General features: G+C 51.1%; 1 protein-coding gene across 1 annotated transcript in view; it reads right to left on the bottom strand.

Annotated features, from left to right (window-relative positions):
• Window positions 1–1,198: 1,198 nt before the first annotated feature.
• The window catches only part of LOC119955501 (UDP-N-acetylhexosamine pyrophosphorylase-like protein 1), a 32,457-nt gene continuing 13,791 nt past the window's right edge, over window positions 1,199–19,864 (bottom strand). The window contains exons 4-9 of the mRNA XM_038781749.1: window positions 19,333–19,505; window positions 18,394–18,587; window positions 15,704–15,844; window positions 13,999–14,187; window positions 4,509–4,575; window positions 1,199–2,058 (exon numbers count right to left, since the gene is read on the bottom strand). Of these exons, the coding sequence (XP_038637677.1) occupies window positions 1,969–2,058; window positions 4,509–4,575; window positions 13,999–14,187; window positions 15,704–15,844; window positions 18,394–18,587; window positions 19,333–19,505 (854 nt within the window). The 3' untranslated portion in view covers window positions 1,199–1,968. The remainder of the gene's footprint in view (window positions 2,059–4,508; window positions 4,576–13,998; window positions 14,188–15,703; window positions 15,845–18,393; window positions 18,588–19,332; window positions 19,506–19,864) is intronic.

Genomic DNA, 19,864 nt, shown 5'->3' with positions numbered 1-19,864 from the left:
CACCCCTCGGCACGGCCCCAGCTCACCACCTTTCATCCCAGCAGGTTCCCCCCTCCCCTCCTCCCCTCTGCATCCAAGGCAGGCTCCCCCCTCCCCTCTTCGGCCTCACAGGCTCCCCCCATCCCCTCACCCCCAGCGCTCTCTCTCTCCCCCCCCCCCCTCCATACTGACGCTGTATTGTATTGTTTCTGCTCCCCCCATACTGACACTAGAAGATTCTTGAGGATAAAGAAAGGGGGTCAGAGGCAAAGACGGAAGAAGTGTTTGTCCCTGAATGAGCACTGCGAGAATATCAGGTCGGAGATCATTGGCAGGGCCTCAAGGCACTTTTATTTAATAATTGAGGTTACCTGCTTGATAAAAGTACATAATAGGATTAGGCACAAATACAGATCACCAGAAATCACAGATTATTCTGATTCGTGAATGACTGAAGTAGGACGGAGGCACCTGGTCTGAAATTTTAAATAACATTTGAAAACAGGTTGTATCCAAAATACACACACAGGATCTCAGAGATGGGATATTGTCCATGGTTAATTGTGGGATCTCAGATGACCACTCACTACTTAACTCTGCAAAAAAAACTGAACTTTACAGCAATGGAACTTTGTTGACCGGGGAGCATGGGACAGTGACCCTCTTTACCCAGTGTGGGGGGCTGCCCTGGGGAGCAGGTTCAGTCGGCAGTTAGGAAGGCGAATGCAGTGTTAGCATTCATGTCGAGAAGGCTAGAATACAAGAGCAGGGATGTACTTCTGAGGCTGTATAAAGCTTTGTTCAGACCCCATTTGGAGTATTGTGAGCAGTTTTGTGATCCGTATCTAAGGAAAGATGTGCTGGCCTTGGAAAGGGTCCAGAGGAGGTTCACAAGAATGATGCCTGGAATGAAGTTTATGTGGGATGAGGGGGATTTTACTGAATCTTACAGGATACTGCGAGGCCTGGATATAGTGGACATGGAGAGGATGTTTCCACTATTAGGAAAAACTAGAACCCGAGGGCACCATCTCAGACTAGAGAGACGATCCTTTAAAACAGAGATGAGGAATTTCTTTAGCCAGAGGGTGGTGAATCTGTGGAACTCTTTGCCCCAGAAGGCTGTGGAGGCCAAATCACTGAGTGTCTTTAAGACAGAGATCGATAGGTTCTTGATTAATAAGGGGATCAGGGGTTATGGGCAAAAAGCAGGAGAATGGGGATGAGAAAAATAATAGCCATGATTGAACGGCGGAGCAGACTTGATGGGCCGAATGGCCTAATTCTGCTCCTATGTCTTATGGTCTTTGGACAGTGAGAGGTGATTTTATTGAAACAGTGTGAGGGGGCTTGACAGGGTGATCCTGGCTGGAGAGTCTGGAAGTAGGGAGATAGTGTCAGGGAGACTGCGATGAGCAAGAATTTCTTGACTGCGAGGGTTGTGAATCTTTGGCCTTCACCACCCCAGGAGGTTCAGACATGAAGTTGCTGCAGGTTGAGATGGATACATTTTTGGGCTCGAGGGGAATTGAAGGAGATGGCAACTCGAAGGGGAAGTATTTGAGTGAAATATCAGCCACAATCATACTGAATGTTGAAACAAGGCTTGTAGGAGCATATGGTCAACTCCTGTTACTACTAATTATGTTTGGGGGGGGGGGGGGGATGAACAGTGACTCCCCATTGCCCTCTGGTTGGGATTACCATGGTGATTAGCCCCCTGGACTAGTCATGATCGGAGTGCAAATATTGGGTGAATTCTCAGCGAGTGAGTGGCTGAGCGGGGCTGGTCCTGTTCAGTACCAGTCCTGGTCCAGGGAAGACACAGCCTCAGGTCATGGATAAAGCCAGAGCTGCACATTCGAAGTCAGAGCAAAAATCAACCATCCTTTTTATAAATCAGTATCATCAAAATAAAGGCACTTGATCCAGTTCTACGTATAAAATCCCTTCATTGGCAAATGAGGCTGTTTCCGTGGCACTGAGCCATCACTGGCCCTGTGCCAGTGCAGCCACGGCCTGCTCAGTGAGTAGCAGTGGAGAACGGAACTCTCGATCCTTCAGGTATTTCTCCAAACCCTGCAAAGGAAAACCGACATCAGATCAGATCATTCAGCATGCCCACTCGGTGATCAAACCCTATCGCCTTGTCTACACTCAACCTGAACCACCCCTGGCAGCATCAGAGAACCCACCTTACATCAGTCACAGAATGGGTGCAGAACACGGGCCACACAGAACTGTACCTGCCAGTATCGTGGAATTATTAAATAATACAGCACAGAAGGCCATTCTGCCCATCATGTCTGAAAGACGACCCACCCAGCCTAACCGTCACTGGAGGTGCAAATCCAGATACCTTTTCAATGAGCTGCGGGTTTCTACCTCTCTCACTGTTTCAGACAGTGAGTCCCAGACACCTCTGGGTGAAAACATTTTTCCTCATCTCCCTCTAATCTTTCTACCAATCAATTTAAATCTATAATCCCCTAGTCACTGCCCTGCCTGCTAAGGTAAATAGACCCCTTCCCATCCACTCTATCCAGGCCCCTCACAATGTTGTACATCTCAATCAAATCCCCCCTCAGCCTCCTCTGTTCCCAGGAGCACAATCCCAGCCGATCCAATCTTTCCTCATGAATGAAAATGAAATGAAAATCGCTTATTGTCACGAGTAGGCTTCAATGAAGTTACTGTGAAAAGCCCCTAGTCGCCACATTCCGGCGCCTGTCCGGGGAGGCTGTTACGGGAATTGAACCATGCTGCTGGCCTGCTTTAAAAGCCAGCGATTTAGCCCAGTGAGCTAAACCAGCCCCATTGCTGCAATTTTACAATCCTGATACTTCTTTGTAATCTCCTCTATATCCTCTCCAATGTAACAACATCCTTTCTGCAATGAGGTGACCAAACTGCACATAGAACTCAGCCCCCTGCTCTTATATTCTCTGCCTCGGCTAATAAAGGAAATTATTCTATTTTCCACCTTAGCCACCTGCCCTGCCACCTTCAGGGATCTGTGCACCATCACTCCAAGATCCCTCACTTCCTCTACAGCTCTCGGTATCCTCCCATTTATTGCCTAACCATTTGCCTCTTCTGCCCTCCTCAAATACATCACCTCACACTTCTCTGGGTTGAATTCCATTTGGGACCTTTCTGCCCACCTGACCAGTGCACTGATAGCCTCCTGCTGGACCCAGCAGTCCCCCTCGCTATCTACCCTCTGGCCGATTGTGTTGTCTGCAAACTTCTCTCTCCTACATTGAAGTCTCAGCACCATTCCAGAAAATCCCATCTGCACCCACTGGACATCTTTGCTGAATGTGGTGCCCGGATTTAGACTTGGTACTCCAGCTGGGGCCTGTACAAGGTGTGTTTTAAAGGTTTAGTATAAGCTTCTTGCTTTGTACTCAGTTTCTATTGATAAAGTCAAGCAGCCTTTGAGCTTTTTGAGCAGCTTCTCAGATTTGTGCACATACAGTCCATCTTTAAAACGGCACCATTTAGTTTATATCGCCTCTCCTCATTCTTCCTTCCAAAGGAATCACTTCTCACGTTAGATGCCACATGCCCAAGTGTCTACATTTTCCTGAGCTTGATTCTCATCCTTTTCACTGTTTACCACATTTCTGAATGTTGTGTCATCTGCAAACTTTCAAATTCTGTCCTGTAAACTCATATCAAGGTTATTAAGATATATCAGAAAGAACAGTGATCCTGCTGGGACTCGGGCAGTTCAAGTGAGCACAAGGTGTAAATCTCTCATTGGGGAGAGCCCTGAGACCCGGGAGGATTGGGTTTACTCTGCTTAACACATCTGCACAGATCCTCCAGGTATCACTGATTCATTCTCAGGGTGTGGGCGTTGTTGGCTAGCGCAGCATTTATTCCATATCCCTAATTACCCTCGAGAAGGTGGTGGTGAACTACCTTCTTGAACCACTGTGGTCCCAGAGGTGTAGGTACACCCACTGTGCTGTTAGGGAGGGAGTTCCAGGATTTTGCTCCAGCAACAGTGAAGGAACGGCCGATATATTTCCAAGTCAGGGTGGTGAGTGACATTTGGGTGGAAGCTCCAGCTGGTACCCGCTGCCCTCGTCTTTCTAGGTGGCAGCGGTCATGGGTTAGGAAGGTGCTGTCTAAGGAGCCTTGGTGAGTTCCTGCAGTGTATCTTGTAAATGGTACACACGGCTGATACTGTGCATCGGTGGTGGAGGGAGTGAATTTTGACGGTGGTGGGTGGAAGCTGATCAAATGCACTATTTGTCCTGGACGGTGTTGAGTTTGGGGTGTTGTTGGAGCCGCATTCATCTAGGCAAGTGGAGAATATTTAACTACACTCCTGACTTGTGCCTGGTCAATGATGGACAGGCTTTGGGGAGTCAGGAGGTGAGTTATTCACCACAGGATTCCTACCCTCTGATCTGCTCTTGCAGCCACAGTATTGATATGGCTGGTCCAGTCAGTTTCTGGTCCATGGTAAACCCCAGCATGTTGATAGATTCAGAGTCAACTACCTGGCCACCTACCTCTCCTTCAGAAGAGACGAGTGGAGAGATCTCACACACTGCAGGTGGCTCCTCTGTATCCGGGAACCTGCAGGAACACACAAGCATTTCAGTAATAGTGACCGAGTCTCCAAACACTGCTTTCATTAATTCCCCATTCTGGGAGCAATGCCAATTTGTCCTATGCTGAACCTTCATCTCTGGTTCCTTCGAACCCACCTTTCCTAATTTCCTCATCCTCCCTGTTTCAAGATCAAGACCTCTTCCATCAAGCATGCAAACGTTTCTCCCCAACAACCATCTGCATTTATATAGCACCGAGTCACACAAGGTGTCATTCGGACAGGTAATCAGAGGCTTGTGCTGAGGAACATCTGAAAGGAGGTAAGTGGGAGGTAGAGAGGCAGAGAGATTTAGGGAGGGAATTCTAGACCTTAGTCTTGGATGTCAATGGTGGAACAAGAAAAATTAGAGGTGCTCAAGAAGCCAGATTTAGAGGAAAGCAGAGATATCAAAGGGTGTATTGTGCAAGAGAAATAGAGGGGGGGGGGGGGGCTCATGGAGGATTAGACCAACTGCAGGATTTAAAACAGCCCCGCCCACCTTCTCAGCTTGAATTTGGGGTAAGACTGGCTCAGCCCACAGGCCGGGGCTCATGAGGTTCACCAGCTGCACCTCATCTGTTCCTCATACAACTTCCCTGAAAGCCTATCATCAACTCCGACTACCTCAACAGACAGGCCCAGGATATCGAGATACGTTCTCACACCAGCCTTCCTGTGGCCTCTATAGCTGCGGGAAACAATGATGATCAGTTTTTATTTGATTTGTTCAGATCCTGATGTGGAAGCAGCTCCTGGCTGCAGCGGCAGCCTTCGAACCCTGGGCCAGTTGTTTACTTCACTTGGAATATTGTGCACAATGCTGGTCACCACACTACCAGAGGATGTGGAGGCTTTGGAGAGGGTGCAGAGGAGGTTTACCAGGATGTTGCCTGGTCTGGAGGGTGTTAGCTATGTGGAGAGGCTGAATAGACTCGGGACTGTTTTCATTAGAAAGACGGAGGTTGAGGGGTGACCTGATAGAGGTCTACAAGATTATGAGGAGCATAGACAGAGTGGATGGGCAGGCACTCTTTCCCAGAGTGGAGGGGTCAGTCACCAGGGGGCATAGGTTTAAGGTGCATGGGGCAAAGTTTAGAGGCGATGTCCAAGACAGGTTTTTTATGCAGAGCCTGGAACGTTCTGCCAGGCGAGGTTGTGGAAGCAGATACATTAACGGTGTTCAAAAGGCATCCCAACAAATACATGGATAGGATGGGTATAGAGGGATACGGATCAAGGAACTGGTGAGAGGTTTGGCAAAGGTCGGTATCATGCCCAGTACAGGCTTTGGGGGGGGGGCAAACCAATGGGAACAAGTGAGGGAGTAGTTTTAGCCAATGGGAACAGAGCAGGTTTGTATTTACCAATCTTTGCCAAACTTCTCACCAGTTCCTTGATCCGTATCCCTCTATAGGTGGTGGTTACCTACCATCAGGTAGGTGGTTTGAAGTGTGTCTACTTCAATGCCAGGAGTATACGAAATAAGGTAGGGGAACTGGCAGCATGGATTGGTAAATGGGACTTCGATGTTGTGGCCATTTCAGAGACATGGATAGAGCAGGGACAGGAATGGTTGTTGCAGGTTCCGGGGTTTAGGTGCTTTAGTAAAGTCAGAGAAGGGGGCAAAAGAGGGGGAGGTGTGGCGCTGCTAGTCAAGGACAGTATTACGGTGGCGGAAAGGATGCTAGATGGGGACTCTTCTTCCAAGGTCGTATGGGCTGAGGTTAGAAACAGGAAAGGAGAGGTCACCCTGTTGGGAGTTTTCTATAGGCCACCTAATAGTTCTAGGGATGTAGAGGAAAGGATGGCGAAGATGATTCTGGAAAAGAGCGAAAGTAACAGGGTAGTTGTTATGGGAGACTTTAACTTTCCAAATATTGACTGGAAAAGATATAGTTCGAGTACATTAGATGGGTCATTCTTTGTACAATGTGTGCAGGAGGGTTTCCTGACACAATATGTTGACAGGCCAACAAGAGGCGAGGCCACATTGGATTTGGTTTTGGGTAATGAACCAGGCCAGGTGTTAGATCTGGAGGTTGGTGAGCACTTTGGAAACAGTGACCACAATTCGGTGACCTTTACGTTAGTGATGGAAAGGGATAAGTATACCCCGCAGGGCAAGAGTTATAGCTGGGGGAAGGGCAATTATGATGCCATTAGACATGACTTAGGATGTGTAGGTTGGAGAAGTAGGCTGCAAGGGTTGGGCACACTGGATATGTGGAGCTTGTTCAAGGAACAGCTATTGCATGTTCTTGATAAGTACGTACCAGTCAGGCAGGGAGGAAGGGGTCGAGCGAGGGAACCGTGGTTTACCAAAGAAGTGGAATCTCTTGTTAAGAGGAAGAAGGAGGCCTATGTGAAGATGAGGCGTGAAGTTTCAGTTGGGGCGCTTGATAGTTACAAGGAAGCGAGGAAGGATCTAAAGAGAGAGCTAAGACGAGCAAGGAGGGGACATGAGAAGTCTTTGGCAGGTAGGATCAAGGAAAACCCAAAAGCTTTCTATAGGTATGTCAGGAATAAAAGAATGACTAGGGTAAGAGTAGGGCCAGTCAAGGACAGTGGTGGGAAGTTGTGTGTGGAGGCTGAGGAGATAAGCAAGATACTAAATGAATACTTTCCGTCAGTATTCACTCAGGAAAAAGATAATGTTGTGGAGGAGAATGCTGAGACCCAGGCTATTAGAATAGATGGCATTGAGGTGCATAGGGAAGAAGTGTTGGCAATTCTGGACAAGGTGAAAATAGATAAGTCCCCGGGGCCTGATGGGATTTATCCTAGGATTCTCTGGGAAGCCAGGGAAGAGATTGCTGAGCCTTTGGCTTTGATTTTTAGGTCATCATTGGCTACAGGAATAGTGCCAGAGGACTGGAGGATAGCAAATGTGGTCCCTTTGTTCAAGAAGGGGAGTAGAGATAACCCCGGTAACTATAGGCCGGTGAGCCTCACGTCTGTTGTGGGTAAAGTCTTGGAGAGGATTATAAGAGATACGATTTATAATCATCTAGATAGGAATAATATGATTAGGGATAGTCAGCATGGTTTTGTGAAGGGTAGGTCATGCCTCACAAACCTTATCGAGTTCTTTGAGAAGGTGACTGAACAGGTAGACGAGGGTAGAGCAGTTGATGTGGTGTATATGGATTTCAATAAAGCGTTTGATAAGGTTCCCCACGGTCGTCTATTGCAGAAAATACGGAGGCTGGGGATTGAGGGTGATTTCGAGATGTGGATCAGAAATTGGCTAGTTGAAAGAAGACAGAGGGTGGTGGTTAATGGGAAATGTTCAGAATGGAGTTCAGTTACGAGTGGCGTACCACAAGGATCTGTTCTGGGGCCGTTGCTGTTTGTCATTTTTATAAATGACCTAGAGGAGGGCACAGAAGGTTGGGTGAGTAAATTTGCAGACGGCACTAAAGTCGGTGGAGTTGTAGACAGTGTGGAAGGATGTTGCAGGTTACAGAGGGACATAGATAAGCTGCAGAGCTGGGCTGAGAGGTGGCAAATGGAGTTTAATGTGGAGAAGTGTGAGGTGATTCACTTTGGAAAGAATAACAGGAATGCGGAATATTTGGCTGATGGTAAAATTCTTAGCAGTGTGGATGAGCAGAGGGATCTCGGTGTCCATGTACATAGATCCCTGAAAGTTGCCACCCAGGTTGATAGGGTTGTGAAGAAGGCCTATGGTGTGTTGGCCTTTATTGGTAGAGGGATTGAGTTCCGGAGCCATGATGTCATGTTGCAGCTGTACAAAACTCTGGTATGGCCGCATTTGGAGTATTGCGTACAGTTCTGGTCGCCTCATTATAGGAAGGACGTGGAAGCTTTGGAACGGGTGCAGAGGAGATTTACCAGGATGTTGCCTGGTATGAAGGGAAAATCTTATGAGGAAAGGCTGATGGACTTGAGGTTGTTTTCGTTAGAGAGAAGAAGGTTAAGAGGTGGCTTAATAGAGGCATACAAAATGATCAGAGGGTTAGATAGGGTGGACAGTGAGAGCCTTCTCCCACGGATGGAGGTGGCTAGCACGAGGGGACATAGCCTTAAATTGAGGGGTAATAGATATAGGACAGACGTCAGAGGTAGGTTTTTTACGCAAAGAGTGGTGAGGCCGTGGAATGCCCTACCTGCAACAGTAGTGAACTCGCCAATATTGAGGGCATTTAAAAGTTTATTGGATAAGCATAAGACCATAAGACATAGGAGCGGAAGTCAGGCCATTCGGCCCATCGAGTCCACTCCACCATTCAATCATGGTTGATTTCAACTCCATTTACCCGCTCTTTCCCCATAGCCCTTAATTCCTCGAGAAATCAAGAATTTATCAATTTCTGTCTTAAAGACACTCAACGTCCCGGCCTCCACCGCCCTCTGTGGCAATGAATTCCACAGACCTACCACTCTCTGGCTGAAGAAATTTCTCCTCATCTCTGTTCTAAAGTGATTCCCTTTTATTCTAAGGCTGTGCCCCCCGCGTCCTAGTCTCCCCTGCTAATGGAAACAACTTCCCTACGTCCATCCTATCCAAGCCATTCATTATCTTGTAAGTTTCTATTAGATCGCCCCTCAACCTCCTAAACTCCAATGAATATAATCCCACGATCCTCAGACGTTCATTGTATGTTAGGCCTACCATTCCTGGGATAATCCGTGTGAATCTCCGCTGGACCCGCTCCAGTGCCAGTATGTCCTTCCTGAGGTGTGGGGCCCAAAATTGCTCACAGTATTCTAAATGGGGCCTAACTAGTGCTTTATAAAGCCTCAGAAGTACATCCCTGCTTTTATATTCCAAGCCTCTTGAGATAAATGACAACATTACAGTTGCTTTCTTAATTACGGACTCAACCTGCAAGTTTACCTTTAGAGAATCCTGGACTAGGACTCCCAAGTCCCTTTGCACTTTAGCATTATGAATTTTGTCACCGTTTAGAAAATAGTCCATGCCTCTATTCTTTTTTTCCAAAGTGCAAGACCTCGCACTTGCCCACGTTATGGCCAGCATATGGATGATAAGGGCATAGTGTAGGTTAGATGGCCTTTAGTTTTTGACTTCCCATGTCGGTGCAACATCGTGGCCCGAAGGACCTGTACTGCACTGTATCGTTCTATGTTCTATACCCATCCTATCCATGTATTTTTTGGGATGCCTTTTGAACACCGTTAATGTATCTGCTTCCACAACCTCGCCTGGCAAAACGTTCCAGGCACTCACCACCCTCTGCATAAAAAACCTGTCTCGGACATTGCCTCTAAACTTTGCCCCATGCACCTTAAACCTATGCCCCCTGGTGACTGACCCCTCCACCCTGGGAAAGAGTGCCTGCCCATCCACTCTATCCATGCTCCTCATAATCCTGTGCTGTATTGTTCTTTGTTCAACTACAACACATCAGTTAAGGTGTCATTTACGTATTCATCCAATGGGTTCCATCCTCACATCCTGCAGTGACCAATGTCCCACACGCTGCTGAGACCCTCTGGTACCAGGTCATGTGGCAGTTCTTTTTTTTTTCTATTTTTTTTTATAAATTTAGATTACCCAATTATTTTTTCTATTAAGGGGCAATTTAGCGTGGCCAATCCACCTACTCTGCACATTTTTGGGTTGTGGGGGCGAAACCCACGCAGACACGGGGAGAATGCGCAAACTCCACACGGACAGTGACCCAGAGCCGGGATCGAACCTGGGACCTCAGCGCCGTGAGGCGGTTGTGCTAACCACTAGCCACCGTGCTGCCCTATGTGGCAGTTCTTTACAGGCAAGCAGGATCAGTAACCCAGACCCTACCCCTCACCAACTCCATTACCCCAACCCTACTCTCTCAACCACTCCCCGTTACCCCAACCCTACCCTCTCACCCACTCCCCGTTACCCCGACCTTACCCTCTCACCCACTCCCCATTACCCAGACCCTACCCACTCCGTTACCCTGACCCTACCTTCTCACCCATTCCGTTACCCAGACCTTACTCTCTCTCCCACTCCCCGTCACCCCGACCCTACTCTCTCACCCACTCCCCGTTACCCCGACCCTACCCTCTCACCCACTCCCCGTTACCCCGACCCTACCCCTTCAACCACCCCGTTACCCCGACCCTACCCTCGCACCCACTCCCCATTACCCCGACCCTACCCTCTCACCCACTCCCCGTTACCCCGACCTTACCCTCTCACCCACTCCCCATTACCCAGACCCTACCCACTCCGTTACCCTGACCCTACCTTCTCACCCATTCCGTTACCCAGACCTTACTCTCTCTCCCACTCCCCGTCACCCAGACCCTACTCTCTCACCCACTCCCCGTTACCCCGACCCTACCCTCTCACCCACTCCCCGTTACCCCGACCATACACTCACCCACTCCCCGTTACCCCGACCCTACCCCTTCAACCACTCCCCGTTACCCCAACCCTACCCTCTCACCCACTCCCCGTTACCCCGATCCTACCCCTTCAACCACCCCGTTACCCCGACCCTACCCTCGCACCCACTCCCCATTACCCCGACCCTACCCTCTCACCCACTCCCCGTTACCCCGAACCTACCCTCTCACCCACTCCCCATTACCCAGACCCTACCCACTCCGTTACTCTGACCCTACCTTCTCACCCATTCCGTTACCCAGACCTTACTCTCTCACCCACTCCCCGTTACCCCGACCTACCCTCTCACCCACTCCGTTACCTCGACCCTACCCTCTCACCCACTCCCCGTTACCCCGACCCTACCCACTCCGTTACCCTGACCCTACCCTCTCACCCACTCCCCGTTACCCCGACCCTACCCTCTCACCCACTCCCCATTACCCTGACCCTACCCTCTCACCCACTCCCCGTTACCCTGACCCTACCCTCTCACCCACTCCCCGGTACCCCGACCCTACCCACTCCGTTACCCTGACCCTACTCTCTCACCCACTCCCCGTTACCCCGGCCCTACCCTCTCACCCACTCCCCATTACCCTGACCCTACCCTCTCACCCACTCCGTTACCCCGACCCTACCCTCTCACCCACTCCCCGGTACCCCGACCCTACCCACTCCGTTACCCTGACCCTACCCTCTCACCCACTCCCCGTTACCCCGACCCTACCCTCTCACCCACTCCCCATTACCCTGACCCTACCCTCTCACCCACTCCCCGTTACCCTGACCCTACCCTCTCACCCACTCCCCGGTACCCCGACCCTACCCACTCCGTTACCCTGACCCTACTCTCTCACCCACTCCCCGTTACCCCGGCCCTACCCTCTCACCCACTCCCAGTTACCCTGACCCTACCCACTCCGTTACCCAGACCCTACCCTCTCACCCACTCCCCATTACCCTAACCCTACCCTCTCACCCACTCCCCGTTACCCTGACCCTACCCTCTCACCCACTCCCCGTTACCCTGACCCTACCCTCTCACCCACTCCCCGTTACCCTGACCCTACCCTCTCTCCCACTCCGTTACCCCGGCCCTACCCTCTCACCCACTCCCCATTACCCCAACCCTACCCTCTCACCCACTCCCCGTTACCCTGACCCTACCCTCTCACCCACTCCCCGTTATCCTGACCCTACCCTCTCACTCACCCCCCGTTACCCTGACCCTACCCTCTCTCCCACTCCGTTACCCCGGCCCTACCCTCTCACCCACTCCCCATTTCCCCGACCCTACCCTCTCACCCACTCCCCGTTACCCTGACCCTACCCTCTCACCCACTCCCCGTTACCCTGACCCTACCCTCTCACCCACTCCCCGTTACCCTGACCCTACCTTCTCACCCACCCCGTTACCCAGACCCTACCCTCTCACCCACTCCCTGTTACCCCGACCCTACCCACTCCGTTACCCCGACCCTACCCTCTCACCCACTCCCCGTTACCCTGACCCTTCCCTCTCACCCACTCCCCGTTACCCCAACCCTACCCACTCCGTTACCCTGACCCTGCCCTCTTACCCACTCCGTTACCCCGGCCCTACCCTCTCACCCACTCCCCATGACCTCGACCCTACCCTCTCACCCACTCCGTTACCCCGACCCTACCCTCTCACCCACTCCCCGTTACCCAGACCCTACCCTCTCACCCACTCCATTACCCCGACCCTACCCTCTCACCCACTCCCCGTTACCCCGACCCTACCCTCTCACCCACTCCCCGTCACCCCGACCTTACCCTCTCACCCACTCCCCGTTACCCCGGACCTACCCTCTTACCCACTCCGTTACCCCGGCCCTACCCTCTCACCCACTCCCCGTTACCCAGACCCTACCCTCTCAGCCACTCCCCGTTACCCCGAGCCCACCCTCTCACCCACTCCCCATTACCCCGACCCTACCCTCTCACCCACTCCCCGTTACCCCGACCCTACCCTCTCAGCCACTCCCCGTTATCCAGACCCTACCCTCTCAGCCACTCCCCATTACCCAGACCCTACCCTCTCACCCACTCCCCGTTACCCAGACCCTACCCTCTCACCCACTCCGTTACCCTGACCCTACCCTCGCACCCACTCCCTGTTACCCTGACCCTACCCTCGCACCCACTCCGTTACCCTGACCCTACATTCTCACCCATTCAGTTACCCCGACCCTACCCTCTCACCCACTCCTCTTACCCCGATCCTAAGCTTCAGCTTTTCCATCTCTTATGTAGGAGAGCTGTGGACTGTGTTCGTATTCCATCCAGAACACACCAAGAGATCCTAGTACCCTCCGAGAAGGCATTTCGTGCTCCAAATCCGGGCAGTGGTCAGTGACAGGAATGGGCAGAGGATACAATCCTACTCCACATACTTGTGGTCATAATCCCGGTTGACAATCCTGTGCAGCACTGAGGAGGTGCTGCACTGACTGAGGTGCTCTCAGGTAAGGCCAGAAAGATGCGTTGGAGGTCGCCATTCGCCCTGCGTCTGCTCCGCCATTGAATGAGATCATAATTGATCTGACAATCCTCAACTCCAATTTTCCGCCTTATCCCAACATCTGTTGAACATATGTAACGACTCACCCTCTGCGGCAAAGAATTCCATAGATTCAATACCCTCAGAAGAAATTCCTCCTCATCTCTGTCTTAAATGGATTACCTCTTAACTGAGATTCAGCCCTCGGGTCCTAGACTCTCCCACAAGGGGAAACATCCTCGCAGCATCTACGCTGTCAAGCCCCATGAGAATCCTATATGTCTCATTCTTTTAAACCCCAATGAGCACAGGCCCAATCTACTCAACCTGGCTGACACAGTGGTAGTGGTTAGTACTGCTGCCTCCGAGTACCTCTGTAGACTGTGTGTGTGATTCTCACCACTTGCCTTCCCATCTATTTTTGTCATCTGCAAACCTGGCAATAATGCATTCACTGTGTTTACAGGTCCATCTGTTAATCAAGCAGAGACAAAATTAATTTCAGGAACCTACTGTTTGAGGGGGGAAATCCGGTTGTCCTTCTGATCCAGGAAGTGGGCACCAGCTTGTACTGCCCAGCGATAGTGCTGCCACAGCAGGGCACGACGTGCACTGGAGGGGGTATCTTTGTTCCCAGCGTTTTCTGCATTCTTCAGAGGGGAGAATTCTTCCTCCCTCAACACTTCAAACACAACAAACTTCCTGCACAGAAACACATCAACACCATCAGGGAGCGGGGCACAGTTTTAACCTGTACACATGACAGCAACTTCCAGTCAATATAACCAATGGGAACAGAGGTGAGAGAGTGGTTTTAGCCAATGGGAACAGAGCAGGTTTGTATTTAACCAATGGGAGCAGGGAGTACTTTTAGCCAATGGGAACAGAGCAGAGAGTGGGTTTAACCAATGGGGGCAGAGCAGGGAGTGGGTTTAACCAGTGAGAACAGAGAGTGGGGTGTGGGTTTAACCTATGGGGACAGAGAGGGGGAGTGGGTTTAGCCAATGGGGACAGAGAGCGCGGAGTGTGTTTAGGCAATGGGGACAGAGAGCGGGGAGTGTGTTTAGGCAATGGGGACAGAGTGGGGAGGGTTTAGCCAATTGGGACAGAGAGCAGGGAGTGGATTTAGCCAATGGGAACAGAGTGGGGAGTGGGTTTAGCCAATGGGGACAGAGCAGAGAATGGATTTAACCAATGGGGAAAAAGCAGAGAGTTGGTTTAGCCAATGGGAACAGAGAGTGGGGAGTGGGTTTAGCCAATGGGGACAGAGCAGGGAGTGGCCTTAGCCAATGAGAGCAGAGGGAAATGTTTTAGACTTCAGCACGAATGGGATCCTGGGATTGGTCAGCTGCCCCCACATACCAAGCTGTGGCCCAACACACTGACCCGAGGGAGAAAGCTGCACTCACCAAATGCCGAGTTCTATCTGTCGTCTTCAGTGAGGAACAGATCCATCTCAACTCCATTAAGCCAATCTGAAACCCATCATCGAGCGCACACCAGGATTCTCTTCCTGTTCTGTCACTATCTGCAGTCAGGGCAGTCCGTAAAGACAGTCTGTATGGACCCAGGGGATTGCAAAGGCAACTCCTCCATGTTACACTTACTGCCCTGCAGGGTTACTGGAGGAGAGTGCAAGCTAACTGTGACAATCATCTGCAGCTGGATACGTGGGGATTCCCAAGGCCTGCCACATTTTCCAAGCCTCCCTCCTCCCCTATTCTGTTGTTGGCATTTCCAACTCCTCTGAATCCATGCTTTATTGCCTTCCACCATCGCCCTTTAGTCGTTTAATCTCTCCTGTCCTCCGTTCTTTGTCCCCATTGGTTAAATCCACTCTCTACACGACATTCCCATTTTCCTCTACCTCCACATCTGCTTAAAAGCTGGTACATTACCAGCTTCTTCCATTTCTGACCAAACGCCAGCCAGCTGAAACTTCAACTTCTCTCCGCAGATGCTGCCTGACTCACTCGGAGTTGCCAGCAGTTTTGCTTTTATTTCAGAATTCCGGTATGTGCAGTATTTTGCCTTTGAGAGTTGTGAAGGAGTTCTCTCTCTCACCTGTCTCAGGTTATGGGATGATGCCGCAGGGAACTTCTCCTGCACCGATGGAAGGACCTCCGACTGTGCAAACTCCGCAGTAGTTTCCATCATCAGAGGAAAACCTTAAAGACAAACAGAGGTGCGAGAAAAACCTCTCGCTCAGCTTACTCACTTGGAGAACTGAAAAACGTCGAAAACGAACTTCTCCATCTTGATGCCGTTGGGTGTCTCTGGTTTCACTGGGTTTCCTTTCTCATCGACGTGAGGAATCTTCTTCACGGCAACGTGACGCTTCAATTGTGGTTCAAACTCTCTGTTGAGAATGAAGAGAATAGAGAGAATGAGGCACACAGCACAGAAGGCCATGCAACCCATCATGTCCGTGCTGCCTCTTTGAAAAAGCTATCCAGTTTGTGCCGCTCCCCTGCTCTCTCCCCACTTTGCAAGGATTAATCTGTAGCAAGTTACAGGTAGCGCATTCCAAATAACAGCTCACTGTGCAAAATATTTCTTATCTTCCCTCGAGTGGCCCATTACCGTCACTCTATGTTCTTTAGTTACTGACCCGCCTGCCCAGTGAAACGTATTGTATCAAAATGCATTGTAATTCGGGACCACTTTGTTACATCACCCCAGAACCTCCTCTGAACAACTTCCTCTGCACCGAGGAGAATAATCCCTCTTCTTGAATCTCTCCATAACTGAGATCCTGCCTATGTGACACTTGGTGTGAACCCATTGCACCAATGGAATCCCTGCAGTGTAGGAGGCCATTCAGCCCATCCAGTCTGCACCCGCCCTCCAAAAGAGCACCTTACCTAGGCCCACTCCCCCTCTCCCTATCCCTGTAACCCCACCTAACCTGCACATCTTTGAACACTTCTGGGGCAATTTAGCATGGTCAATCCACCTAACCTGCACATTTTAGGATTGTGGGAGAAAGCTGGGCACCTGGAGGAAACCCACGCAGATACGGGAAGAACGTGCAGACGCCGCACAGAGAGTGACCCAAGACTGGAATTGAACCCAGGTCCCTGGCGCTGTGAGGCAGCCGTGCGAACCACTGTGCACCGTACCACACAGGAAAGGGGCTGGTTTAGCTCACTCAGCTAAATCGCTGGCTTTTAAAGCAGACCAAGCAGCACGGTTCGATTCCCGTACCAGCCTCCCCGGACAGGCGCCGGAATGTGGCGACTAGGGGCTTTTCACAGTAACTTCATTGAAGCCTACTCGTGACAATAAAGCGATTTTCATTTTCGAACAGCTGAGGGGCAAGTACCTGGGCCAGGTAGACACCACCTTGGAGGCTCACTGCCCCTTCTCAATGGCAATTATGGATGGAAAATTAAATGCTGGCATTTCCCACATCCATAAACAAATGAAAACTGACAACATGGACAGCAACCCCCAGTTAGTGTGAATAGGGAAGTGGGTGAATGGTTTAAAATAACAAGTGAGCTGTGACAAGGATGCAAACTGTGACCTGATTTATTGAATCTTTTCCTAGAAGCAGCAATGAACCTTGCACTAAAAGAGGATATCGGATGAGTGTCCTCGAGTGTAAACATTTTAAACAATCGTATCTGTTAACATTGACCTAATAGCAATGTGAGATACAGATCGACAGAAACCAGTTAATACGGTGTACACGGAAGCTAACAAATTTTCACTACAGATTAACAGGCAGAGGACGAAGGTCATTTCTCAACATTTAACTCGATGTCAGAGAGACAGCCGAGCACAGAGGCCGGGGAGGAACCAGAGAGGAGGTGCTGAGATAAACGTCAACACCGTGTTTCCAGATGGGGTCACAAGAGGCAGCAGCTAGACGAGAAACAGGAAGGGGTTGTCAGAGATAGACCTCCGAGGGACACTAGAGGTAATGGTGCAAGACTAGGAAGAGAAGTCACTGCTGGTCATCCTCTGGCTATCACGGACTCGGTGTGAACTGAACACCCAAGGCAAGGTGTTAGAGGAGGATGGTCTAATAAACCGTGTCAGACAGGTCGAGGGATGAGGGAGTTTACCCACAATCACAAGGAATGTCTGACATTGATAGGGACAGTTTCGGTACTGTGGCCAGAGCAGAAACCCGATTGAGGGAACTCAAACATGACCAACCAAAAAAGATGGCCACATATTTGATCATAACAGGAGATATAGGCATGGGTTAGGGAATAGCAGGAAAGCTGGACAGGGATTTAGGATATGACATGTTCGAGGACTTGAGGTTAAAAAAAAAGGCTGGGAAGGAGGGTGTAGTTTGCAGAGACTGAGGGGGAAAGGTGGAGTGTGGGGACGGGGTGGTAGGAGGGGTGGTTGGTTTGAGTAGGATAGTTATGTCTAAAGATTGAAAGGGGAGGGGGGCAGTACCCATGGAGGAGGGACCATTAATAACATCAGCTAACATGGAGGCCGGGAGGGATGTGGTTAGCAATTGAATTATCATAGAATTTACAGTGCAGAAGGAGGCCATTCGGCCCATCGAGTCTGCACCGGCTCCTGCAAAGAGCACCCCACCCAAGGTCAACACCTCCACCCTATCCCCATAACCCAGCAACCCCACCCAACACCAAGGGCAACTTTGGACACCAAGGGCAATTTATCATGGCCAATCCACCTAACCCGCACATCTTTGGACTGTGGGAGGAAACCGGAGCACCCGGAGGAAACCCACGCACACACGGGGAGGATGTGCAGACTCCGCACAGACAGTGACCCAAGCCGGAATCAAACCTGGGACCCTGGAGCTGTGAAGCGATTGTGCTATCCACAATGCTACCGTGCTGCCCCTATTAGAGAGGTAAGTGGGCGGGTCTCACATACACCGGTAACTGATAATAACAGAGAGCAGGGTCTTACTCTGTCACCGATTTGAGGAAGTCCACAGTGAAGAAGTGATTGCAGATATTGCCAGCGTTGAAGGTAAGTCGACCATCTGCGTTCCTCCGCTCCACAGTCGCCTGGCTCACCTCACTGTACTCCACAACCTGGTTGATACCATCCACACAACACACCACACCAACTGGCTCGGTGGGGTATGCCTTCTCAACCACCTGAGGACACAACAGAGCATTAAGGGCATAAAGGGGACATCCTTCACCTCTGGGACCCGCGTTCAGAGGGCTGTCAAAGGCATGGTCAAGAGGGCAGGTTCTCAGCTCAGACACTATAAAACTATCAATGTTACAGCAGGCCTGGGGCATGCACATTCAGAGCAGAATGCTGAGCAAGCTTCACAATGGTACATGGAGAGTTTGAACAATGATTATCTTCAAATGGAAAGTTGTTCGATCCCAGCACCATCTTTCAAAGGCCGATCTCAAATAGCATTGTAGACTTCACTACAACCCCTCTCACGTTGCTGCTATTCAGTCCCACGAATGAAGAGGTTTCCGTCAGGCTTCAAGTTACTGGGAGAGTAGGCTGCATCACAACCAAGATTGATTCCATCCTCAGGCAATACTTGCAGTCAGTCTTTTAGAATCAAGGAGTCCCTGGCCTGCTGGGGAGAATTGTGGCCAGATTTAGGTCCGGGCTAGGGCCTGGCCAGACTGGGGTTGGGGTATGGCTGGGACCCAGCTGCAGGGGGAGTAGGGTAGGGTTCGGGGCCAGAGCCTGGCCAGTGGGAGGATGAGGCCAGGGCAGGGCACGGAACGGAAGGGTCAGTTATTGCTTGTGAACCTGAGCTGCCAATGCTCTACCCACTGGTGGATATCTGAAGGGGCCTCACAGCAACACAAAGCTCTAACATTTGCACTGGCTCCCTCAGCATTGGAGAGTTAAACCTGGCCAGCTGACCTTGGCCCCACAGTCTGCTCCCTTCTCCACACAGAAGCCGATGAAGGCTGGGTCTGCCATCTTCACAAGGATGTTGTCCACACAGTACACATGGACAAACCGAATCCCTCGACGGTCCATATCCTCCAGAATCTTGTTGTTAGTCAGAGCTCGATATAAGCCACCATTTCCGTCTGTCAAGCAAGCATAGGGGACACTCAGCAACAGGCCACACCCCGGCCCAGCTTACAGCAATTGACCCAGCGAGCCGGCCAGTGACCCGGGCCCTCGGCCAGCGACCCACAACCCCGCCCCTGCCAGCGACCCGGCCCCCCGCCCCGGCAAGCGACGCACAACCCGGCAAGCGACCCGGCCCACCGCCCCGGCAGGCGACCCGGCCCCCCGCCCCGGCAGGCGACCCGGCCCCCCGCCCCGGCAAGCGACGCACAACCCGGCAAGCGACCCGGCCCACCGCCCCGGCAGGCGACCCGGCCCCCCCGCCCTGGCAGGCGACCCGGCCCCCCGCCCCGGCAAGCGGCCCCCACCCCGGCAA

The sequence above is a fragment of the Scyliorhinus canicula genome, chromosome 21 (genome assembly GCF_902713615.1).
Source record: "Scyliorhinus canicula chromosome 21, sScyCan1.1, whole genome shotgun sequence".
In the NCBI taxonomy this organism is placed as follows: Eukaryota; Metazoa; Chordata; class Chondrichthyes; order Carcharhiniformes; family Scyliorhinidae; genus Scyliorhinus; species Scyliorhinus canicula.
The sequence above is the reverse complement of the archived record's forward strand: the minus strand, read 5'-3'. Positions and strand labels throughout refer to the sequence as shown.